Source organism: Chlamydomonas reinhardtii, chromosome 12 (assembly GCF_000002595.2).
Source record: "Chlamydomonas reinhardtii strain CC-503 cw92 mt+ chromosome 12, whole genome shotgun sequence".
NCBI classification, from domain to species: domain Eukaryota; kingdom Viridiplantae; phylum Chlorophyta; class Chlorophyceae; order Chlamydomonadales; family Chlamydomonadaceae; genus Chlamydomonas; species Chlamydomonas reinhardtii.
Window position 1 is genome coordinate 9,410,033 of NC_057015.1, and position 14,804 is coordinate 9,424,836.

The 14,804-nt window shown below is 65.8% G+C and overlaps 3 protein-coding genes across 3 annotated transcripts in view; 2 read left to right on the plus strand and 1 right to left on the minus strand.

The window, feature by feature from the left end:
- CHLRE_12g540050v5 (uncharacterized protein) overlaps positions 1–3,938 on the minus strand; it is a 16,026-nt gene extending 12,088 nt beyond the window's left edge. Inside the window, exons 1-8 of the mRNA XM_043068732.1 lie at positions 3,584–3,938; positions 3,274–3,327; positions 2,840–2,944; positions 2,365–2,573; positions 1,710–2,050; positions 1,229–1,342; positions 663–733; positions 169–302 (exon numbers count right to left, since the gene is read on the minus strand). Of these exons, the coding sequence (XP_042919226.1) occupies positions 169–302; positions 663–733; positions 1,229–1,342; positions 1,710–2,050; positions 2,365–2,573; positions 2,840–2,944; positions 3,274–3,327; positions 3,584–3,756 (1,201 nt within the window). The 5' untranslated portion in view covers positions 3,757–3,938. The remainder of the gene's footprint in view (positions 1–168; positions 303–662; positions 734–1,228; positions 1,343–1,709; positions 2,051–2,364; positions 2,574–2,839; positions 2,945–3,273; positions 3,328–3,583) is intronic.
- A 120-nt stretch (positions 3,939–4,058) lies between these two features.
- CHLRE_12g540051v5 (uncharacterized protein) lies at positions 4,059–8,510 on the plus strand. Its single transcript, XM_043068733.1, has 6 exons — positions 4,059–4,813; positions 5,539–5,671; positions 6,133–6,235; positions 6,475–6,541; positions 6,856–6,948; positions 7,514–8,510. Exons 1-6 carry the CDS (start codon positions 4,241–4,243, stop codon positions 7,544–7,546), a joined length of 1,002 nt encoding a protein of 333 aa, XP_042919227.1. The 5' UTR covers positions 4,059–4,240; the 3' UTR covers positions 7,547–8,510.
- Positions 8,511–8,558: 48 nt separating this feature from the next.
- Positions 8,559–13,810, plus strand: CHLRE_12g539900v5 (uncharacterized protein). The gene is made up of 9 exons (XM_043068731.1): positions 8,559–9,067; positions 9,239–9,316; positions 9,603–9,686; positions 10,032–10,103; positions 10,445–10,585; positions 10,825–10,993; positions 11,358–11,733; positions 11,895–12,027; positions 12,585–13,810. Exons 1-9 carry the CDS (start codon positions 8,678–8,680, stop codon positions 12,858–12,860), a joined length of 1,719 nt encoding a protein of 572 aa, XP_042919228.1. The 5' UTR covers positions 8,559–8,677; the 3' UTR covers positions 12,861–13,810.
- Positions 13,811–14,804: the final 994 nt, after the last annotated feature.

A 14,804-nucleotide genomic window follows, 5' to 3' on the forward strand; every position in this document is an offset into this window, starting at 1 on the left:
CTACTTATCCTCCCTCCTCCCTCCTCCCTCCTCCCTCCTCCCTCCTCCCTCCTCCCTCCTCCCTCCTCCCTCCTCCCTCCTCCCTCCTCCCTCCTCCCTCCTCCCCCCTCCCTCCTCCCTCCTCCCTCCTACTTCCCCCCACGCACCCTCCTACTTCCCCCCACGCACCCTCCGGCAGCGCCAGGAACTCCGCCAGCCCCGCCAGCTGCCTCCTGAAGCCGGGGTCGGCCACCCCCCGGAACAGCTCCGTCACAGACAGCAGCGCGCACAGGTCGGACAGCACAGGCGCGGAGCGGGAGGACCTGAGGGGGGCGGAGGGGGAAAAGGGAGGCCGGGAAGAGGGAGGCCGGGAAGAGGGAGGGCGAAGAGGGCGGGGGGAGGGGGTGGCGGCGAGGAGGATGAGGGAAGCAGTGAAGGAGCTGCGGCAGACTGCTTTGAGCCGTATGAGCCGCGCACTCCGTACACCAACTTGTTCTGATCTAACACACACACACACACACACACACACACACACACACACACACACACACACACACACACACACACACACACACACACCGCGGTAAGTAACTCCGTCGCGTCGTTGGGCGGGCTTTCGTTTCGTTTTTTAACACACATACACACACATACACATACACACACACAAACGCGTGTCGACTCACTTGTTGACCAGTAGGCAGCTCATGGCCCTCAGGCTCTCAAAGCTCTCACGCGCCGCCGCCGCCACAACCGCCTGCGGTGCAGTGCAGTGCATTGTAGGGCGATGCAGAAGCAGGGGGCAGAGGGGGCAGTGGGGAGAGGATGTCAGCAGCGGTGCCCGAGGAGAGAAGACAGGAGGCCCCCAGCCTCGTCGCTGGCAGGAGCGATATTGGCAGCTGCCCCGTGCTGCACTTCAACCCAGGTGCACCCTGCCCCCCTTGGGTCTCTGACCTCTAACCTGGTGGTCCGCACCCCCTCTCACCCCCTCTCACGCCATCGCGCCCCCTCTCAACCCCTCCTCATGCACTCGCCCCCACCCCACCCCGCTGGTTAGCTTAGTTTGGGCTGGTATCTACAAAACCCCAGCTTGACTTGTTTAGATTGGGCTGGGTATGTACAGACCCCCCCCCCCCCAGAAAACCACCAGGCGCTGCACACCCGCCCACCCGCCCCCTCCCTCTCGTCTTATTCAACAATCGCCCCCACCCGCCCCCACACGCCCCCACCCACCCACCCGCCCCACCCCCACCTGATAGTCCGCCCTGCTGAGTGCTGCCAGCTGGCAGCGGCTGGTGGCGCGCACCGTGACGCCGGCGGGGGCGCGCGCCGCAGCCAGCGCCTCGCCGCCCAGCCGCTCAAACAGCTGGGGTGTGTGGGTGGGGGGGGTGGGGGGGGTGAGCGGGTTGGGCGATGTAAGGGGTCGGGCCCATCTCCTATATTGTGTGTCGTGTGTCTGGCAGGTGCGTGTCTGTGTGTGTGCATGTGTCCCCTCCATACTGTACCGTGTCTGAGCGGCACGGTCCAACAACCGTGTATAGCCCCACCTCGCCCCCGGGCTCACACGCGGCACCACGTGTCGCTGCAGCTCCCCCCTCCCCCCCGCCCCTGCGCACACGGCATGACAGCCCCCCAGCCCATGAAGCTCCCCACCACCCAGCCCAGCCCAGCCCAGCCCAGCCCAGCCCAGCCCAGCCCAAGCCCAGCCCAGCGCAAGCGCCCGGGCCACTCACCGCGATGCTGCGGCCCACCTCCCGCGGCGGCGGCGGTGGAGGCGGCGGCGGCTCCGCCCCCTCCTCCGCCCCCTCCTCCCCGTCCTCCCCACCCGGCGCCACTGCCTCCCCCAGCGCGGCTGTGCCGTTGACGCCGCCGCCGTCCCCTGCACCGCCGCCACCGCCGCCGCCGCCGCCGCCGCCGTTGCCCAAAAGCAGCATGACCTTTTTGGAGGGCGTGAGTGCGCCCAACTGTTTACTGGAGGGCACACGACCAGCAGTAGCAGCGGCAGTAGCTGCTGCTGCTACTGGCGCCGGCGGGGGCGGCAGGTTGGCTGAGGGCTGGAACTCCTCAGCCGTACCTGTGTGTGTGCGGCATTGTGTGTGAGCGCGTGGGCGAGCGCGTGAGCGGGCACGCGTGATGTGTAGGCTTCCGACCACATTTGCCATCACCTCCTCCTCCTCCTCCTGCTCCTGCCCCCGCCCCGGCCGTCCTCAGCCCCACCCCAGCCCGCATCAGCAGGCACAGCCAACCCAGTACCCAGTACCCACCAGTACCCACCAGTACCCACCAACACCCTCGACTGCTGCCACCCACCCACCCCACCCAACCTCCCCCTCCCCCCTCCCGCCCCTCCGCCCCCTCCCCCCTCCGCCCCCCTCCGCCCCCGCTCACCTCCCAGCAGCCAGTAGGCGGCCTCCCCCAGCTCCCCCGCCCGCACCAGGTCCGCCCCCTCCTCCACCTCCAGCAGCCGCAGCCGCTGCACGCAGTGGTACCACACGTACAGCTGCCGCCGGTCGCCGCCGCTGCTGGCCCCACCCCCGCCGCTGCCAGCGCCGGCACCGCAAGGCAGCTCCAGCGGCCGAGCCACCTCCGCAAGGTCCCTGTGCCCCGCCGGCGGTGTGCGTGAGGTGACGAGTTGAAAAAGGTTAACTGAGTGCCAGAAGGACGCTCGCATGCACGCACAACACACATGTACACACTTGCCCCGCATCGCATTCACTTGCCCCGCATCACACACACAGCCCTGTGTCTTACCCTCCCTCGCACACTTTCGCCTTGCGCTGCCCTAGCACATCGCACACACGCCCGCCCGCCCCCCTTCTTGCTTAATCATGAATGTAAACGCCCCCCCCCCCGCCGCGCGCACCTGTAGGCTGTGGCGCGGCGTTGCCCCGGCGGCACCGCCAGCAGCCGCACCAGCTCGGCGGCCGCCTGCCGCCCCTCCAGCAGGCTGGACTTGTTCAGCGAGGCCCTGCGCAACAGGGAGTCACATTCATGAAGGAGTTGAGAAAGTGGTAGACGGTGGGGGCGGGAGGCACGATGGGCGGGAATGGTGTTTGCAGTGTGCAGCAGGCAATCGCAGTTGCAGCTGTACACCGTAACTATGCGGCATTGCGGTGTGATGGATACGAGGCCGTCCCTCCATTCCATTCTGTTGTCACCCCAAGGGCCACGCCCAAGAGGGGCCCTCCTCAAGAGCCCCCCCCCCCACACACACACACCCCGCCGGCCTCGCGACAAGGGTAGCAGCAGCGGCAGTTGCAGACTGGCGGTCATGCTGCTGGGGCGCGGCACACTCACTCGGCGATGAGGTCGGTGATGGCGTCAAAGGTGTTCAGGTTCTTGCGGCTCCGGCTGTGATGGCGGGGGGGGCAATGGGCGGGGTTGATGGGTGGTGGGTGTGGTGGGGTGGTGGACGTGCGTGGTGAGGTTTGTGCGGGCTCAGGGGTGCTTCGTGTGAGGGCTACGTCGGCTGCAAGACATCGGTGCTCCTGACCCCCGGCCTCCTCAGCGTGCCACACCTCTGCAGCCTCCCTGGACTGGGAGAGTTACCCTGACCTCCTTCAGCCGACCTCCGCCAGCCGACCCCTGCCCCCGGATTACAACTCACTTGAGCGCTTGGACCTTAGCCCGGAGGTTGGCCAGCCGCACAGAGGTCTCCACGCGGGTTGCGGAAGGCCGAGAGCGCTCCGGACTGGACTCCTCGCAGCTGCCATCTTCATCTTTTGCAGGCACACCGCCGCTGCGGCTGCTCCTGCTACGGCTCAAGTTCCGAGAAGCCATTTTGCAGAATGCGGGACGGAATGCTTCGAAGGTTGCCACAACGTCGACCGCCCCGTCTGAAGTAGTTCAAATGTTTAAAGCATGATGCTTAGACAAAATGCCTTTGTTCAGCGTTGAACGCCATGTCCTTGAAGCATTGTTGCAGAGACCACGATTGATGTTTGCTCTACAATGTAAGAATAGATAAATACATATTCGAGTTTGGTATGCACTGTTGAATGACTGAAAACCCAGATGTTTTTCCGTCTGCCCCCATGGCAAAGGCACCCCCAATGCTTCTGCACTCACCGATTTTCAGTCTAGCTAATTAACATCGCGTCATCATATCGACGTGGTTGCCACTTGTTACACGCGGGAATGTTAATCTGAGCTTATCGAGGAAAGCACAATCTTCCATCAGTTCACGGAAGTTCCGTATCAAGTAGTAGCCTGATCCCAGCCACGCCAGCGACAGAACTGATAAAGCGTACAACAACATAGCGACATGACCGGGCCGGGCGCCGTTCCTCCGGCACTCATCGCACGATGGGTGCAGGCGCTGCCGCGCGCGCTGCTGCCGGCCGCCGCGGCTGTGCCCTGGACCGCGGGCTTCCTCAACCACGCCAACAGCTGTATCGTCACTAACGACCGCCCAGCGAGCTCTGACTCAGAGCGAAACGAGCGCGTCGCCGAAGCCAGCTCCAGCCACAGCACCGGCGTGACTGCTGCGGCCCTCCGCCACGGCGCTGCGCTTCGCCTGGGCTTCGGCACTGCAGCGCGCAAGGGCTGGGCCATGCCAGCCGCCGACGGCTTCCCGCGCCTCAACCGCGGCTTCGCCGCGTCGGCGCCTCCGCTGGCGGCAGCCGCAGCGGCTGCAGAGCCGGCGGCGCCATCCGGCCAGCCCACCGGCGCCAGCGGCACCAGCGGAAGCGGCAGTTCGCCGTCGCCGTCGTCGTCGTCGCCTGAGCCGCCGCCTCAGAAGGAGAAGGAGAAGGAGAAGCAGCAGCGGCGGCTGGAGCGGCCGCCCAACGACGTGGTGTACCTGGGGCCGCTGTCGCAGCAGCACAAGCTGCTCAAGGTGTGGGCAGGGGGCGATGAGGGGGCCTAGCGCTGCGGCGAGCGGTATCGTGGTGGTAATGAGGAGGAGGAAGAGGAGGAGGAGGAGGGGTAGCAGGAGGGGGAGGGGCAAGGAGGGGCAAGAGCGAGGGGGAGGAGGGCAAGAGCGAGGGCAAGGAGGGGCAAGGAGGTGGAGTGGTCAAGAAGATCAGGAGCATGCCAGGAGGCAGGCGGCGCAGGCGGGCGGGCGGTGCGGGCGGTGTGGCTGTGGAATCAGCTGTGGGCATGATGGCGGGTAGGGCGCGCACGAGGGAGGCAGAGGAGCATGCCGGCTTCGTATCGGCTGTGGTGGGTCCGCAGGCGTCAGGCGTTGCGCGGCTGGGAAAGCGCGGCAGGCGCCAGGGCTGGCGGCCCGGAGGGAGAGGCGGTGGTGGCGGCGTAGGCCGAGGGCGGGTGGCGGGTGGTGGGTTCTGTCAGAGGATGGGCGGGCCACGATGAGGAGGAGGTAGAGGCGGAGGCGGCGGAGGCCACGGTGTGGTGGGCGTCGGGAAGAGATGTAGGGAGCCGGAATGCGCGGGTGCTGACGCCACAGACACGGGTGCATACACGCACACCCCAGGCACACACGCATCAGTGACACGGCCAGACACTTCCACCCGGTCCGTCTGCGCTCGCTTCCGCCTGACCCACGCTTTCCTGCACCCCCGGCCCTCAACCCGCCCTCTCCCTGCCCCCGCCACCACGCAGCGCATCTCCATCGCCAACACGCTGGTGGCCTCGGCCGCCGCGCCCGCCATCGTGACGTGGGCCGACAACATCTCGCTGGTGTCGCGCTACGGCCTGGCCACCAGCCTGGTGCTGTTCGGGCTCATCACCACGGGTGGGGCGCCGGTCGTGGGCTGGTATGGGGTGTGTGGGGATGTGGCAGGGTGTGGAGGGTGTGGAAGGTTGGAGGGTGTGGGATGGATGGGGTGTCGGTGAGGGAGGGCTTGAGAAGAGCGTCAGGCATTAGGTATCATGCGTTACCGGTTGTGGGGTCAGCGTGGTGCAAGGTGGTTGGGAGGGCTGTGGGGGGGCATCAAGATGGGCGCACCGGACCCGCCCACCAGACCAGACTACCAGACCACCATCCGGTCCTGCCTGTTCGAGCCCCGTCCTGGCCGCCCACACCCTCCACATCATTTGCACCCTCCGCACCCTCCGCACCCTCCACACTCCCCGCACCCTGCACACCCTCCACACCCACCGCACCCTCCACACCTCTACATCCCCTCACACACCCTCCACACCCTCTACGCACACACCCGCCACACCGACCGCATCCTCCACACACACCCTCAGGTGCGCTGCACTGGGTGGCCCAGCCCTACGTGCACGAGCTGCGCTACACGGCCGCCAGCGGGCAGGTGGAGGTGCGCACCACCACACTGCTGGGCAACTCCAGGTGGGGGGGGGGGGAGGGGGGATAATGGCTAGCCTACCGCATGAACCGGGGTTGGCTGGCTGGCTGGCTGGCTGGCGGGCTGGCTCGGGATAGCAGGGAGTGGGGGCGCAGACCCTTACTGCTGTGCGGTGCCTACGTTCGTTGCTTGCATGTACGACATTGCAATGTACGACTGTGCAATGTACAGCACTGCTGCCCACCCGCCAACCCACTCATTGCACCCATTGCACCGGCTGCAGGTGGAGTGTGTTCAGTGTGGACGACGTGCAGCCGCTGCCCTGGAACCGCCCCGTGGCCACCTTCATGGTGTGTGTGTGTGTGGGGGGGGGGTTGGGGGGCAGGCAGACAGGCAGATAGAGAGACAGGCAGAGTTGCAGAGGGAGACAGGCAGACAGGAAAAGGGAGAGGGCGTGTCGGTGTATGTCAGGGAGAAGCAGAAACCAACACGCGTGTGTATGTTGGTGTCTGAGGAGGGTGCAAAGACGGTCCATGTTGGCTTGCGTGATCATGGTCTTCCCACCACGCCGCACCACACCACATCGCACCGACCCCACACACACCAACACACACACGCACGGAACACACGCCCCTGACGCCCCTTATCTCCCCCCCTAAAACAGGCCAAGGGGCGCTTCTACTACATCGACGTCTACTCCTTCCCGGATGAGGCGCTGCTGAGGCGCCTCACGCCCGACGAGGACGACGTGCCGCAGGTGCGGGTGGCGGTAGGGGGCAGGGGGTGGTGGGGGGGGGGGGGGGGGTTGTAAATACCAGCCCATACTAAACCAGGGGGGTTACATTCATGATTAGTTAAGGACGGGGAACAGCAATGGGGGGCGGGGCGGCCGGGTGAACAGCGGAGGGTAGCCTGCAGCAGCAGGGGTTGCAGGCAGCAGGCGGCGTCATGGACCTCATACGCCGCATGCACACGTGCGCACGTTGTAGGGCAGTAGGGCAGTACTGTGATGCCGGTGGCCAGCGACCAACGCCGTCAGCCACCCCCGCACTGGCATTTACACCGTGCACCCGCACCCGCACCCGCACCCGCATCTGCAAGGGCGCCTGCACACGCACCCGCACCCGCACCCGCACCCGCACCCGCACCCGCACACGCACACGCACCCGCACCCGCACCCGCACCCGCATCTGCAAGGGCGCCTGCAACGTGCTTGAGCTCGTGCGCGCCCCGCCCCCCACCCCTGCCAACCTCCCCCGCCCCGCCCCCCACCCCTGCCAACCTCCCCCGCCCCGCGCCCCGCCCCGCCCACGTGTGTCCAGGGCTACAAGGACAAGGATGATGATGACGACTGAGCGGAAGCGGCGGAAGCAGTAGCCGAAGCAGCCGGCAGTAGCAGCCGGCAGTGGTGGAGGTGGACGCACGTTTCCCGTTGGGCACATGTGGTAGCTGTAGGGTTAGCGGCGGCGGCGGCGGCCGCGGACAGGTCGGAGCGGCGCAGGCCCCCGGCCATTGCGAATGTCTGGCTGGGAGGTGAGGTAGGGGAGAGCCACGCAGCTGGACGGGTGAGGCCGGGTGAGAGCCACGCAGCTGGACGGGTGAGAGGCCGGGTGAGGACGGGTGAGAGCCACGCAGCTGGACGGGTGAGGCAGATTGACCATGTTGGCGTGTGTGTGTGTGTGTGCCTGCGGGGATTGGAAATGAGTTGGGCGCCAGGGCACAGCGCCAGGGCCGGCGGGCGCAGGGGTCGCAGGAGGGGTGCATCAAGCTGCGCGGTTAAGGACGGCAGGAAAGGTTTGCTGAGAGGCATACCGCCCCCCCAAATGCACGCTGCCTGGCTCTTCACCAGTGTGCCACAGCCGTTTTGGGGCGAAGGCATTGAGGGCGACGACAGCGGAGGGCAGGGCGTGGGGCAGGGTCGGAGAGCAGATGGCTAGACGGCCCGCACGCCCTTGCGTTCGTTGCGTACACGGCGTCGCGTGCATGCACGTGCGGGGCTTGTCGTGGGCTGCACGGTATTATCACTGGAGTGGCGATTTTTACGCTGCTGTAGTCCATTGCGTAACTGAGGTTGCACAATGTTGAGGCGTGGAGGCCGTTGGTGGGGGGGGGGCGGTTCTGCGCTATAGGCCGGTGGGCACGAAGGGCGGCACACAGGATGTTGCGTGTGCATCGGCAAGCTGTGCCCGCAGTTCTTGTTTGTTGCACAATCAATGCGTGTACAATGTATGTGTGTATTAGCTATTAAGTAACGTCATTGACACAAGAAAGCAGTGCATCGGCCAAGGCATCGGCCACGACGAGGGCGCTGAGCTGGACCCACCTGGCCGCTCTCGCAAAGGGTTTACTTTGAATTCTGGAACCCCGAAACACGCCAACACATCTAGCGCGAGCTCAAGGCGTACCCTAGCAGCTCGAAAGCAGTGAGCAGTAACGCTTTTGGCGCGACTACCTGAAGGCACTGAAGCCGAACCGCCGGGCGGAACATGCATTTACCAGCGCTTGCCGCGGCAAGACAGAGACACAGCTTAAGCGAGCTACTGTGCGCGCTAGCGCGCGCGGCGACACCTGTCGCTGCGTTAGGGTCGGGTCATGGAGGGCCCTGCGCAACAGTCGCGCCATGCCGCTCGCACACCGCCGCAGCCGCATCGGGAGCGCGACGCTACGCGGTGTCTACTCGCAGCGAGTCTGTAGCTGCCGCCAGGTCCACAGTGGACGCTTACCTGGAGGTGCCGGGCGGCCGAGTGCCCTACACGCCCGAGCTGCGCTTCTTGGGCGGCCCCGACGCGCCCATCCCCACCATGCCCTGCTACCGCACCATCGACTCCACCGGCCAGGACGTGCCGGGCGCACACATCCCCCACCCCCTCAGCCAGGTGCGCGAACATGCAGGCGCAGGTGGAAAGGATATGGAGCAAGGGCGATACCGTATCGTCTTCACTCTCCGTGCACCGCCCCAGCCCCCTCCTCCCCGTCCTCCCGCCGCCCTCTCCCCCCTCCCTCCCTCCCTCCCCCTCCTCCCCCTCCTCCCCCGTCCCTCCCTCCAGGAGCTGTCACTCCGGCTGTACGGCGCCATGGCTCGGCTGCAGACCATGGACACCATGTTCTACGAGGCGCAGAGACAGGTGCGGCGAATGGCTGGCCGGGGGGAGGTGGTGGAGGGGCAAGGTGGTGGGCGTGTCCGCCCTTGGGGGATGGTGGCGGGGCGGGGGCGGGGGGTGGGCCTTGAATTGGGGACTGGCGCTCTGGGCAGTGGGCGGGCCGGGCCATGCAAGGATGCAGGGAGCACGAGGTGATCACTCCCTCCCTGTCGCCGGCTTCTTACCCGCCCCCTCCGCCTCCCATAAACGCCAACACCCCTTCCCCCCATCCACAATCTGCCCGCCACCCGCCCTCCCCCCCCCCCCCCAGGGCCGCTTCTCCTTCTACCTGACCTGCCAGGGCGAGGAGGCTACCAACATCGGCTCGGCGGCGGGGCTGGGGGGGCAGGACATGGTGAGCCGGAGGGGAGGGTGGGGCCTGCATAGGCACCAGCCTAATGAAACAGGGTCCAGTTGTCTAGGCTTCATCGGCCAACCCAGTAATGAAGTGCGACCGGGAGCGGGGGCGGGGAGGTGAGGGGGTGGGACGGGGAGGAGGAGCGAGCGGAGAGCGGTGGCGGCGGCACACAGGTTTGGTCCCCACGTACGCTGCTCGTGGCGTACGTGCGTGCGTGCTGATGGCCGGATGTGGCCCTCAGCTGTGGCGGCCGGTGTGTCAGGTGCGCCTCGCCTCGCCTCGTCAGGTGCGCCTCGCCTCGCCTCGTCAGGTGCGCCCCGCCTCGCCGCCTGTGCGCCGCAGGTGTTTGCGCAGTACCGGGAGCAGGGCGTGCTGCTGTGGCGCGGCTACACGCTGGACCAGTTCGCTAACCAGGTGTGTGTGGGGGGGTGCGTGCCGCGTCGCTCCCAGGCCCAGAACCGCCCACCGTCTGGGCATCGGCTTACGACGGATGGGCTCCGGCCAATCTCCAATCCTCTCCCTCCGACCCGTCCCTCCCTCCTCTCATCTCCTCCTCCCACCTCCTCCTCCCGGCCCTCTCACCTTCCACCTCCTCCCCTCCTCCCACCTCCTCCCCTCCTCTCCCCCTCTCCTCCCCTCCTCTCACCTCCCACCCGCTCCCCCCCTTACACACACACACACACACACACACGCACACACACACACACACACACACACACACACACACACACACACACACACACACGCGCGCACAGCTGCTGGGCAACGCGCTGGAGCCGGGCAAGGGCCGCCAGATGCCCATCCACTACGGCAGCCCGGAGCTGGCCTACCAGACCATCAGCTCGCCGCTGGCCACACAGATGCCGCACGCCGTCGGCACCGCGTACGGCTACAAGGTGGGCGGGAGGGCAAGAGTGTGTATACGGACGTGTGTGTGTGTAAATGTTAAAGGGCGCAAGGCAATACGCGCAGGACAGTGTATGCGATGCACACTCTGACAAGTGTGCCAGTTTGGAACACGACCGGGAAACTGCGTCTTGAATACGGTACCGCCTTTGCAAAACACCACCTGCACACACCATTCCCCGCCCCGCCCCCCCTACCGCCCCACCGCCCCACCCACCGGCCAACCCAGATGGACCGGCTCCCCCGTGTGGCGGTGACCTACTTCGGCGACGGCGCCAGCAGTGAGGGCGACGCCCACGCCGCCTTCAACTTTGCGGCGGTGCTGGGCGCGCCCTGTCTGTTCGTGTGCCGCAACAACGGCTACGCCATCTCCACGCCCGCACACGAGCAGTACAAGGGTGAGCGCGAGGAGGGGAGGGGCACGGGGTTGGGGAAGGAGGGGTTGTGTGCCCGAGCCCAATGGATGGGTCCTAGGGGGGAGGGTAAGGCCGAAGAAGGGCCGGACTCGCGTCTATATGGGGGCTGAGGCGTCGGGCTTCAAATTGCGGCTGGGGCCCCTGGGACGGGGGGTCGCTTGGGCCATCCAGCCGTAGCTTGCGTGGCTTGGGGTGCAGGCCCCATCGCCCCTGTCCCAAGTCCCCACCCACCCCCGTCCCCTCCACCTCCCACCTCCTCCACCCCCCACCTCCACGACCCCACCTCAACCCGCCCTACTCCATGACCCCGCCACCAACCCCACCCCACGTGACCCCCACGCGCCAGGCGACGGCATCGCGGGCCGCGGCCCTATGTACGGCATCCCCTCCATCCGGGTGGACGGCGGCGACGTACGGGCAGTGTACAACGCGGTGGTGGAGGCGCGCCGCCGGGCACTGGGCGGACAGCCGGCGGCGGCGGCGGCGGCGGCGGCTGGGGCGGCTGGGGCGGCGGCGGCGCCAGGGCAGCACTGCAGTGGCAGTGGCAGCAGTGGGGGGCTCCTGACGGAGCCGGCTGTGGGAGCTGTGGGGAAAGGGGCGGGGCAGGGGCAGGGGCAGGGGCAGGGGCAGGGGCAGCAGCAGGCGGCCGAGCCGGGCCCTGTGCTGATTGAGTGCATGAGCTACCGCTCCGGCCACCACTCCACCAGCGACGACTCCACAAGGTGGGGCTGGATGGTGGGCGTGGATGGTGCGGGTGGATGGTGCGCGTGTGCCAGGCCAGCGCAAGGCCGTTCGGGGCTTTTGCAACAATGTCACTGCACCCCGTACCTGCACCCTCGATGTGTGGCACATCTTAACTTGCGCACGACGGGCTTGCCCTCAGGTATCGCACCAGTGAGGAGATGGGCGCCTGGCGGGCACGAGACCCCGTGGCCCGCTTCCGCAGCTGGCTGGTGCGGCAGGGCTGGTGGGACGAGGCGCGCGAGGCGGAGCTGAGGCGGAGCACACGGCAGGAGGTGCGGCTGATGGGGCGGTGTGTACGGCATGTGTGTGCGTGTGTGTGTGACGTTGGGGGGGGGATGCTACGCCCACACGTGCGTGTGGGGGCGTCGGCCAGAGTGCTGGATGGCGGGTGCAGCGCAAAGGGCGGCGCGCGGCTGCGGCGGGGCCCAGGCCAGTACGCCCCAGCCGTGCCCGTGTGCCCGTGTGCCAACGCCTGCGTGTGCCTGCGGGCAGCAGCTCATGTATGTGTGTACAGCCAGTCGTGCCTGCCTCGCTCCCCCCTCCCTCCATCCCGTATGTGCGTGCGTGTGCACACGTTGGCCGCCTCTCCCGCCCACCCCCTTCCGCACCTCCTCCCCCCCGCCGGCGCCGCTCGCTCTGCTGCTCCACGAGGACGCCTCGGCCCCCATCCCAAGAGCATTATCGCTTGCAACTAATGCCATTGCCTGTGCTCCGCTCGTTTTACCGTAGTTGGTTTAGTATAGTTTGGGCTGGTTTTTACAACCCCCCGCTTAACACACACGCCTCCTCCTCCCCCCTCCCCCCCCCCGTGTCAACATCCATCCCTCAGGTGCTGGCGGCGCTGGACCGCGCGGCCCAGGTGCCCAAGCCGCCCCTCAGCGACATGTTCACCGACGTGTACGCGCCCCTGACTGCTGCTGCTGGTGGTGGTGGTGCTACAGCCGGTGGTGGTGGTGCCGGTGGTGCTGCTGCTGCTGCCGGCGGTGCTGATGACACGGGTGCGGGTCTGGGGCTGCCACCCCACTTGGCGGCGCAGCGGGCGGCCACACTGGACTTTGCGCGGCGGCACCCAGCCGTGTGCCCGCCCGACGTGCCACTGCGGTGACCGCCGCCAGCAGTGTTGGGCACGAGTGTTGGGGTTCGCAGGGATAGATGGCGCCGTCGGCTTGACGACCATACATACGGTAGTGCGAGCGTTGTGGCTGGATGGGCGGGCATTTGCTGCTGGCTCGGAGCTTGCTTGGCGCACCGTCACTCCGTAGCTCCTAGCTCCCATGTGGCAGGGGCAGGATTTCGCCACATACCATACACCGGAGTCGTGGGATTGGTGTTTAATGATAGTCACGCACGTATTACCGTCAAGGTATCGAGTAAACCGTGTGCCAGACAGTCGATTTGCATGTACACAGGTGAGAGCGCTGAGAGAGGCGCAGTGTGCCGCAGCCTCACTAGAATGATGCGTCCTGCTCGCTGCGGTTAGACGGGGTGTCAAAATTAAGAACGCGCAAAAGGCCTTATAAACTGTCATGTGTGATGTAACGAGAGCTGGATTGGGAATGAACCCATAGCCGATAGCTCGGCTCATGGGCTAAGTTCCCTTCATACTTGGCCTTGCAATGGTGCGCAATGGGACAGAGGGGAGGTGCCGAGGGGGCAAGCCGGGGTACTAGCGGTAGGGGTTTTAAGGCTGGTTGATGAAGTCCCGTAGGGTGCAGGTGATTCCCAGACCTCACCCGGAGTGGCACCCGGGTGCAGCAAGGGCCACCGTCGGAACCGGATGTCACGCCCCAGCGGGTTACCTAGCAGAGCGTGTCACCGTGCTGTGTTTAGCTGTGCCAATGCGCGTACGGCAGACGGAAGGGCGAGACCCGGGGTTCCGCAAGGGGCTTTGAGGGGAGTTGCCGGGCGTGCCAGCAGCGTGTGTCGTGTGTTGTGTTCGTAGAACCGGGTGGCTGAGCCGTCTGACTGAGCTCAGGCCGCCGCGTTTCCTAGTGTATCGTATGTATGGTACAGGGGGGGGGGGGTAAGGATGCCGCAGACATACCCCAGGGGGGGGGGTAGGAACAAACTTTTTTGACCCCATGCCACAAAACCTCCCGGACCCCCCGACCGACCGACCGACCGACCCCCCCTACCGTACGACCCCCCAAAACCCCCTCAGAACCCCTTAGTTTTTTGTCAGGTTGGTGCCAATTGACTGCTCTCGGTGAGCTCTATCGCTATGTAAAATGATCCGCCTTGGGAACACACTTTGGCCGACCGACATTTGGAAATGTGCACATGTCACCCGTCCACCGACAAGTATCCTGATAGACTGGCCTGCTATGCAACGGCTTACTCCAATGTTACTTGATAGTACGAACTGTGCTGACGCGTTCATCCATGCAAAAGCCGCCCGGCACCGGCCTGTCCCTGACCCGTTCCCCAGGCATCTCCCGACATGCCGACATGCCGCTCCCCAAACTACCCCATATTATGCATGTGTGCTAAGTCTGGGGTATACCTACGCACGCCTCGTTGCGCTGCACCCATTGTGCCGCGCGCTGCAGGACAGAAGCGCTAGGAACAAAACTTGGCACGAACCTGTGCAAAACCTCTTGGGACCCCCGACCGACCGACCGACCGGCCACTTTGAGGGGTCATAACTTTGCACCCAGAAACCCATTTTCAATTTTGAAAGCGGATTCGTGATTTTCTCCTTGAGCTCTATCCATTTGAGGCATGGGGTCTGTTTCGGAAGATTCTACCCCCCCCCTGCATACCCCACCCTTCAAATCGAAAGAGCTTGACGAGAGCGTTCAGAATCCGCTTTCAGAATTTTGATCAGGATAGTAATTGCGGAGATATGGGCCCCCAAAGTTCGGGGTCGGTCGTCGGTCCCCAGGGTCCCCAAGGTTTCGTCACGGTGTGCCGGAAACTTTCGTCTGGGCCTCATAAGACAGCAGGGCAAGCCCAGACCGTTGCCCAAAGCATGTAATGGATGCTTTTAACGGCTGGGAAACGTCAGGAGCCTAACAGAAGATGAAGGGCTACCGCCCGTCAACACATG

Bases quoted from the DNA above. Each gene is read 5' to 3' on its own strand.
- CHLRE_12g540051v5 (XM_043068733.1), top strand. From the start codon at position 4,241: ATGACCGGGCCGGGCGCCGTTCCTCCGGCACTCATCGCACGATGGGTG. The intron at 4,814-5,538 runs GTGTGGGCAGGG...GCCACCACGCAG, and splicing joins AGCAGCACAAGCTGCTCAAG to CGCATCTCCATCGCCAACAC. The intron at 6,542-6,855 runs GTGTGTGTGTGT...CCCCTAAAACAG, and splicing joins GCCCCGTGGCCACCTTCATG to GCCAAGGGGCGCTTCTACTA.
- CHLRE_12g539900v5 (XM_043068731.1), top strand. From the start codon at position 8,678: ATGCATTTACCAGCGCTTGCCGCGGCAAGACAGAGACACAGCTTAAGC. The intron at 10,104-10,444 runs GTGTGTGTGGGG...ACGCGCGCACAG, and splicing joins TGGACCAGTTCGCTAACCAG to CTGCTGGGCAACGCGCTGGA. The intron at 10,994-11,357 runs GTGAGCGCGAGG...CCCACGCGCCAG, and splicing joins CGCACACGAGCAGTACAAGG to GCGACGGCATCGCGGGCCGC.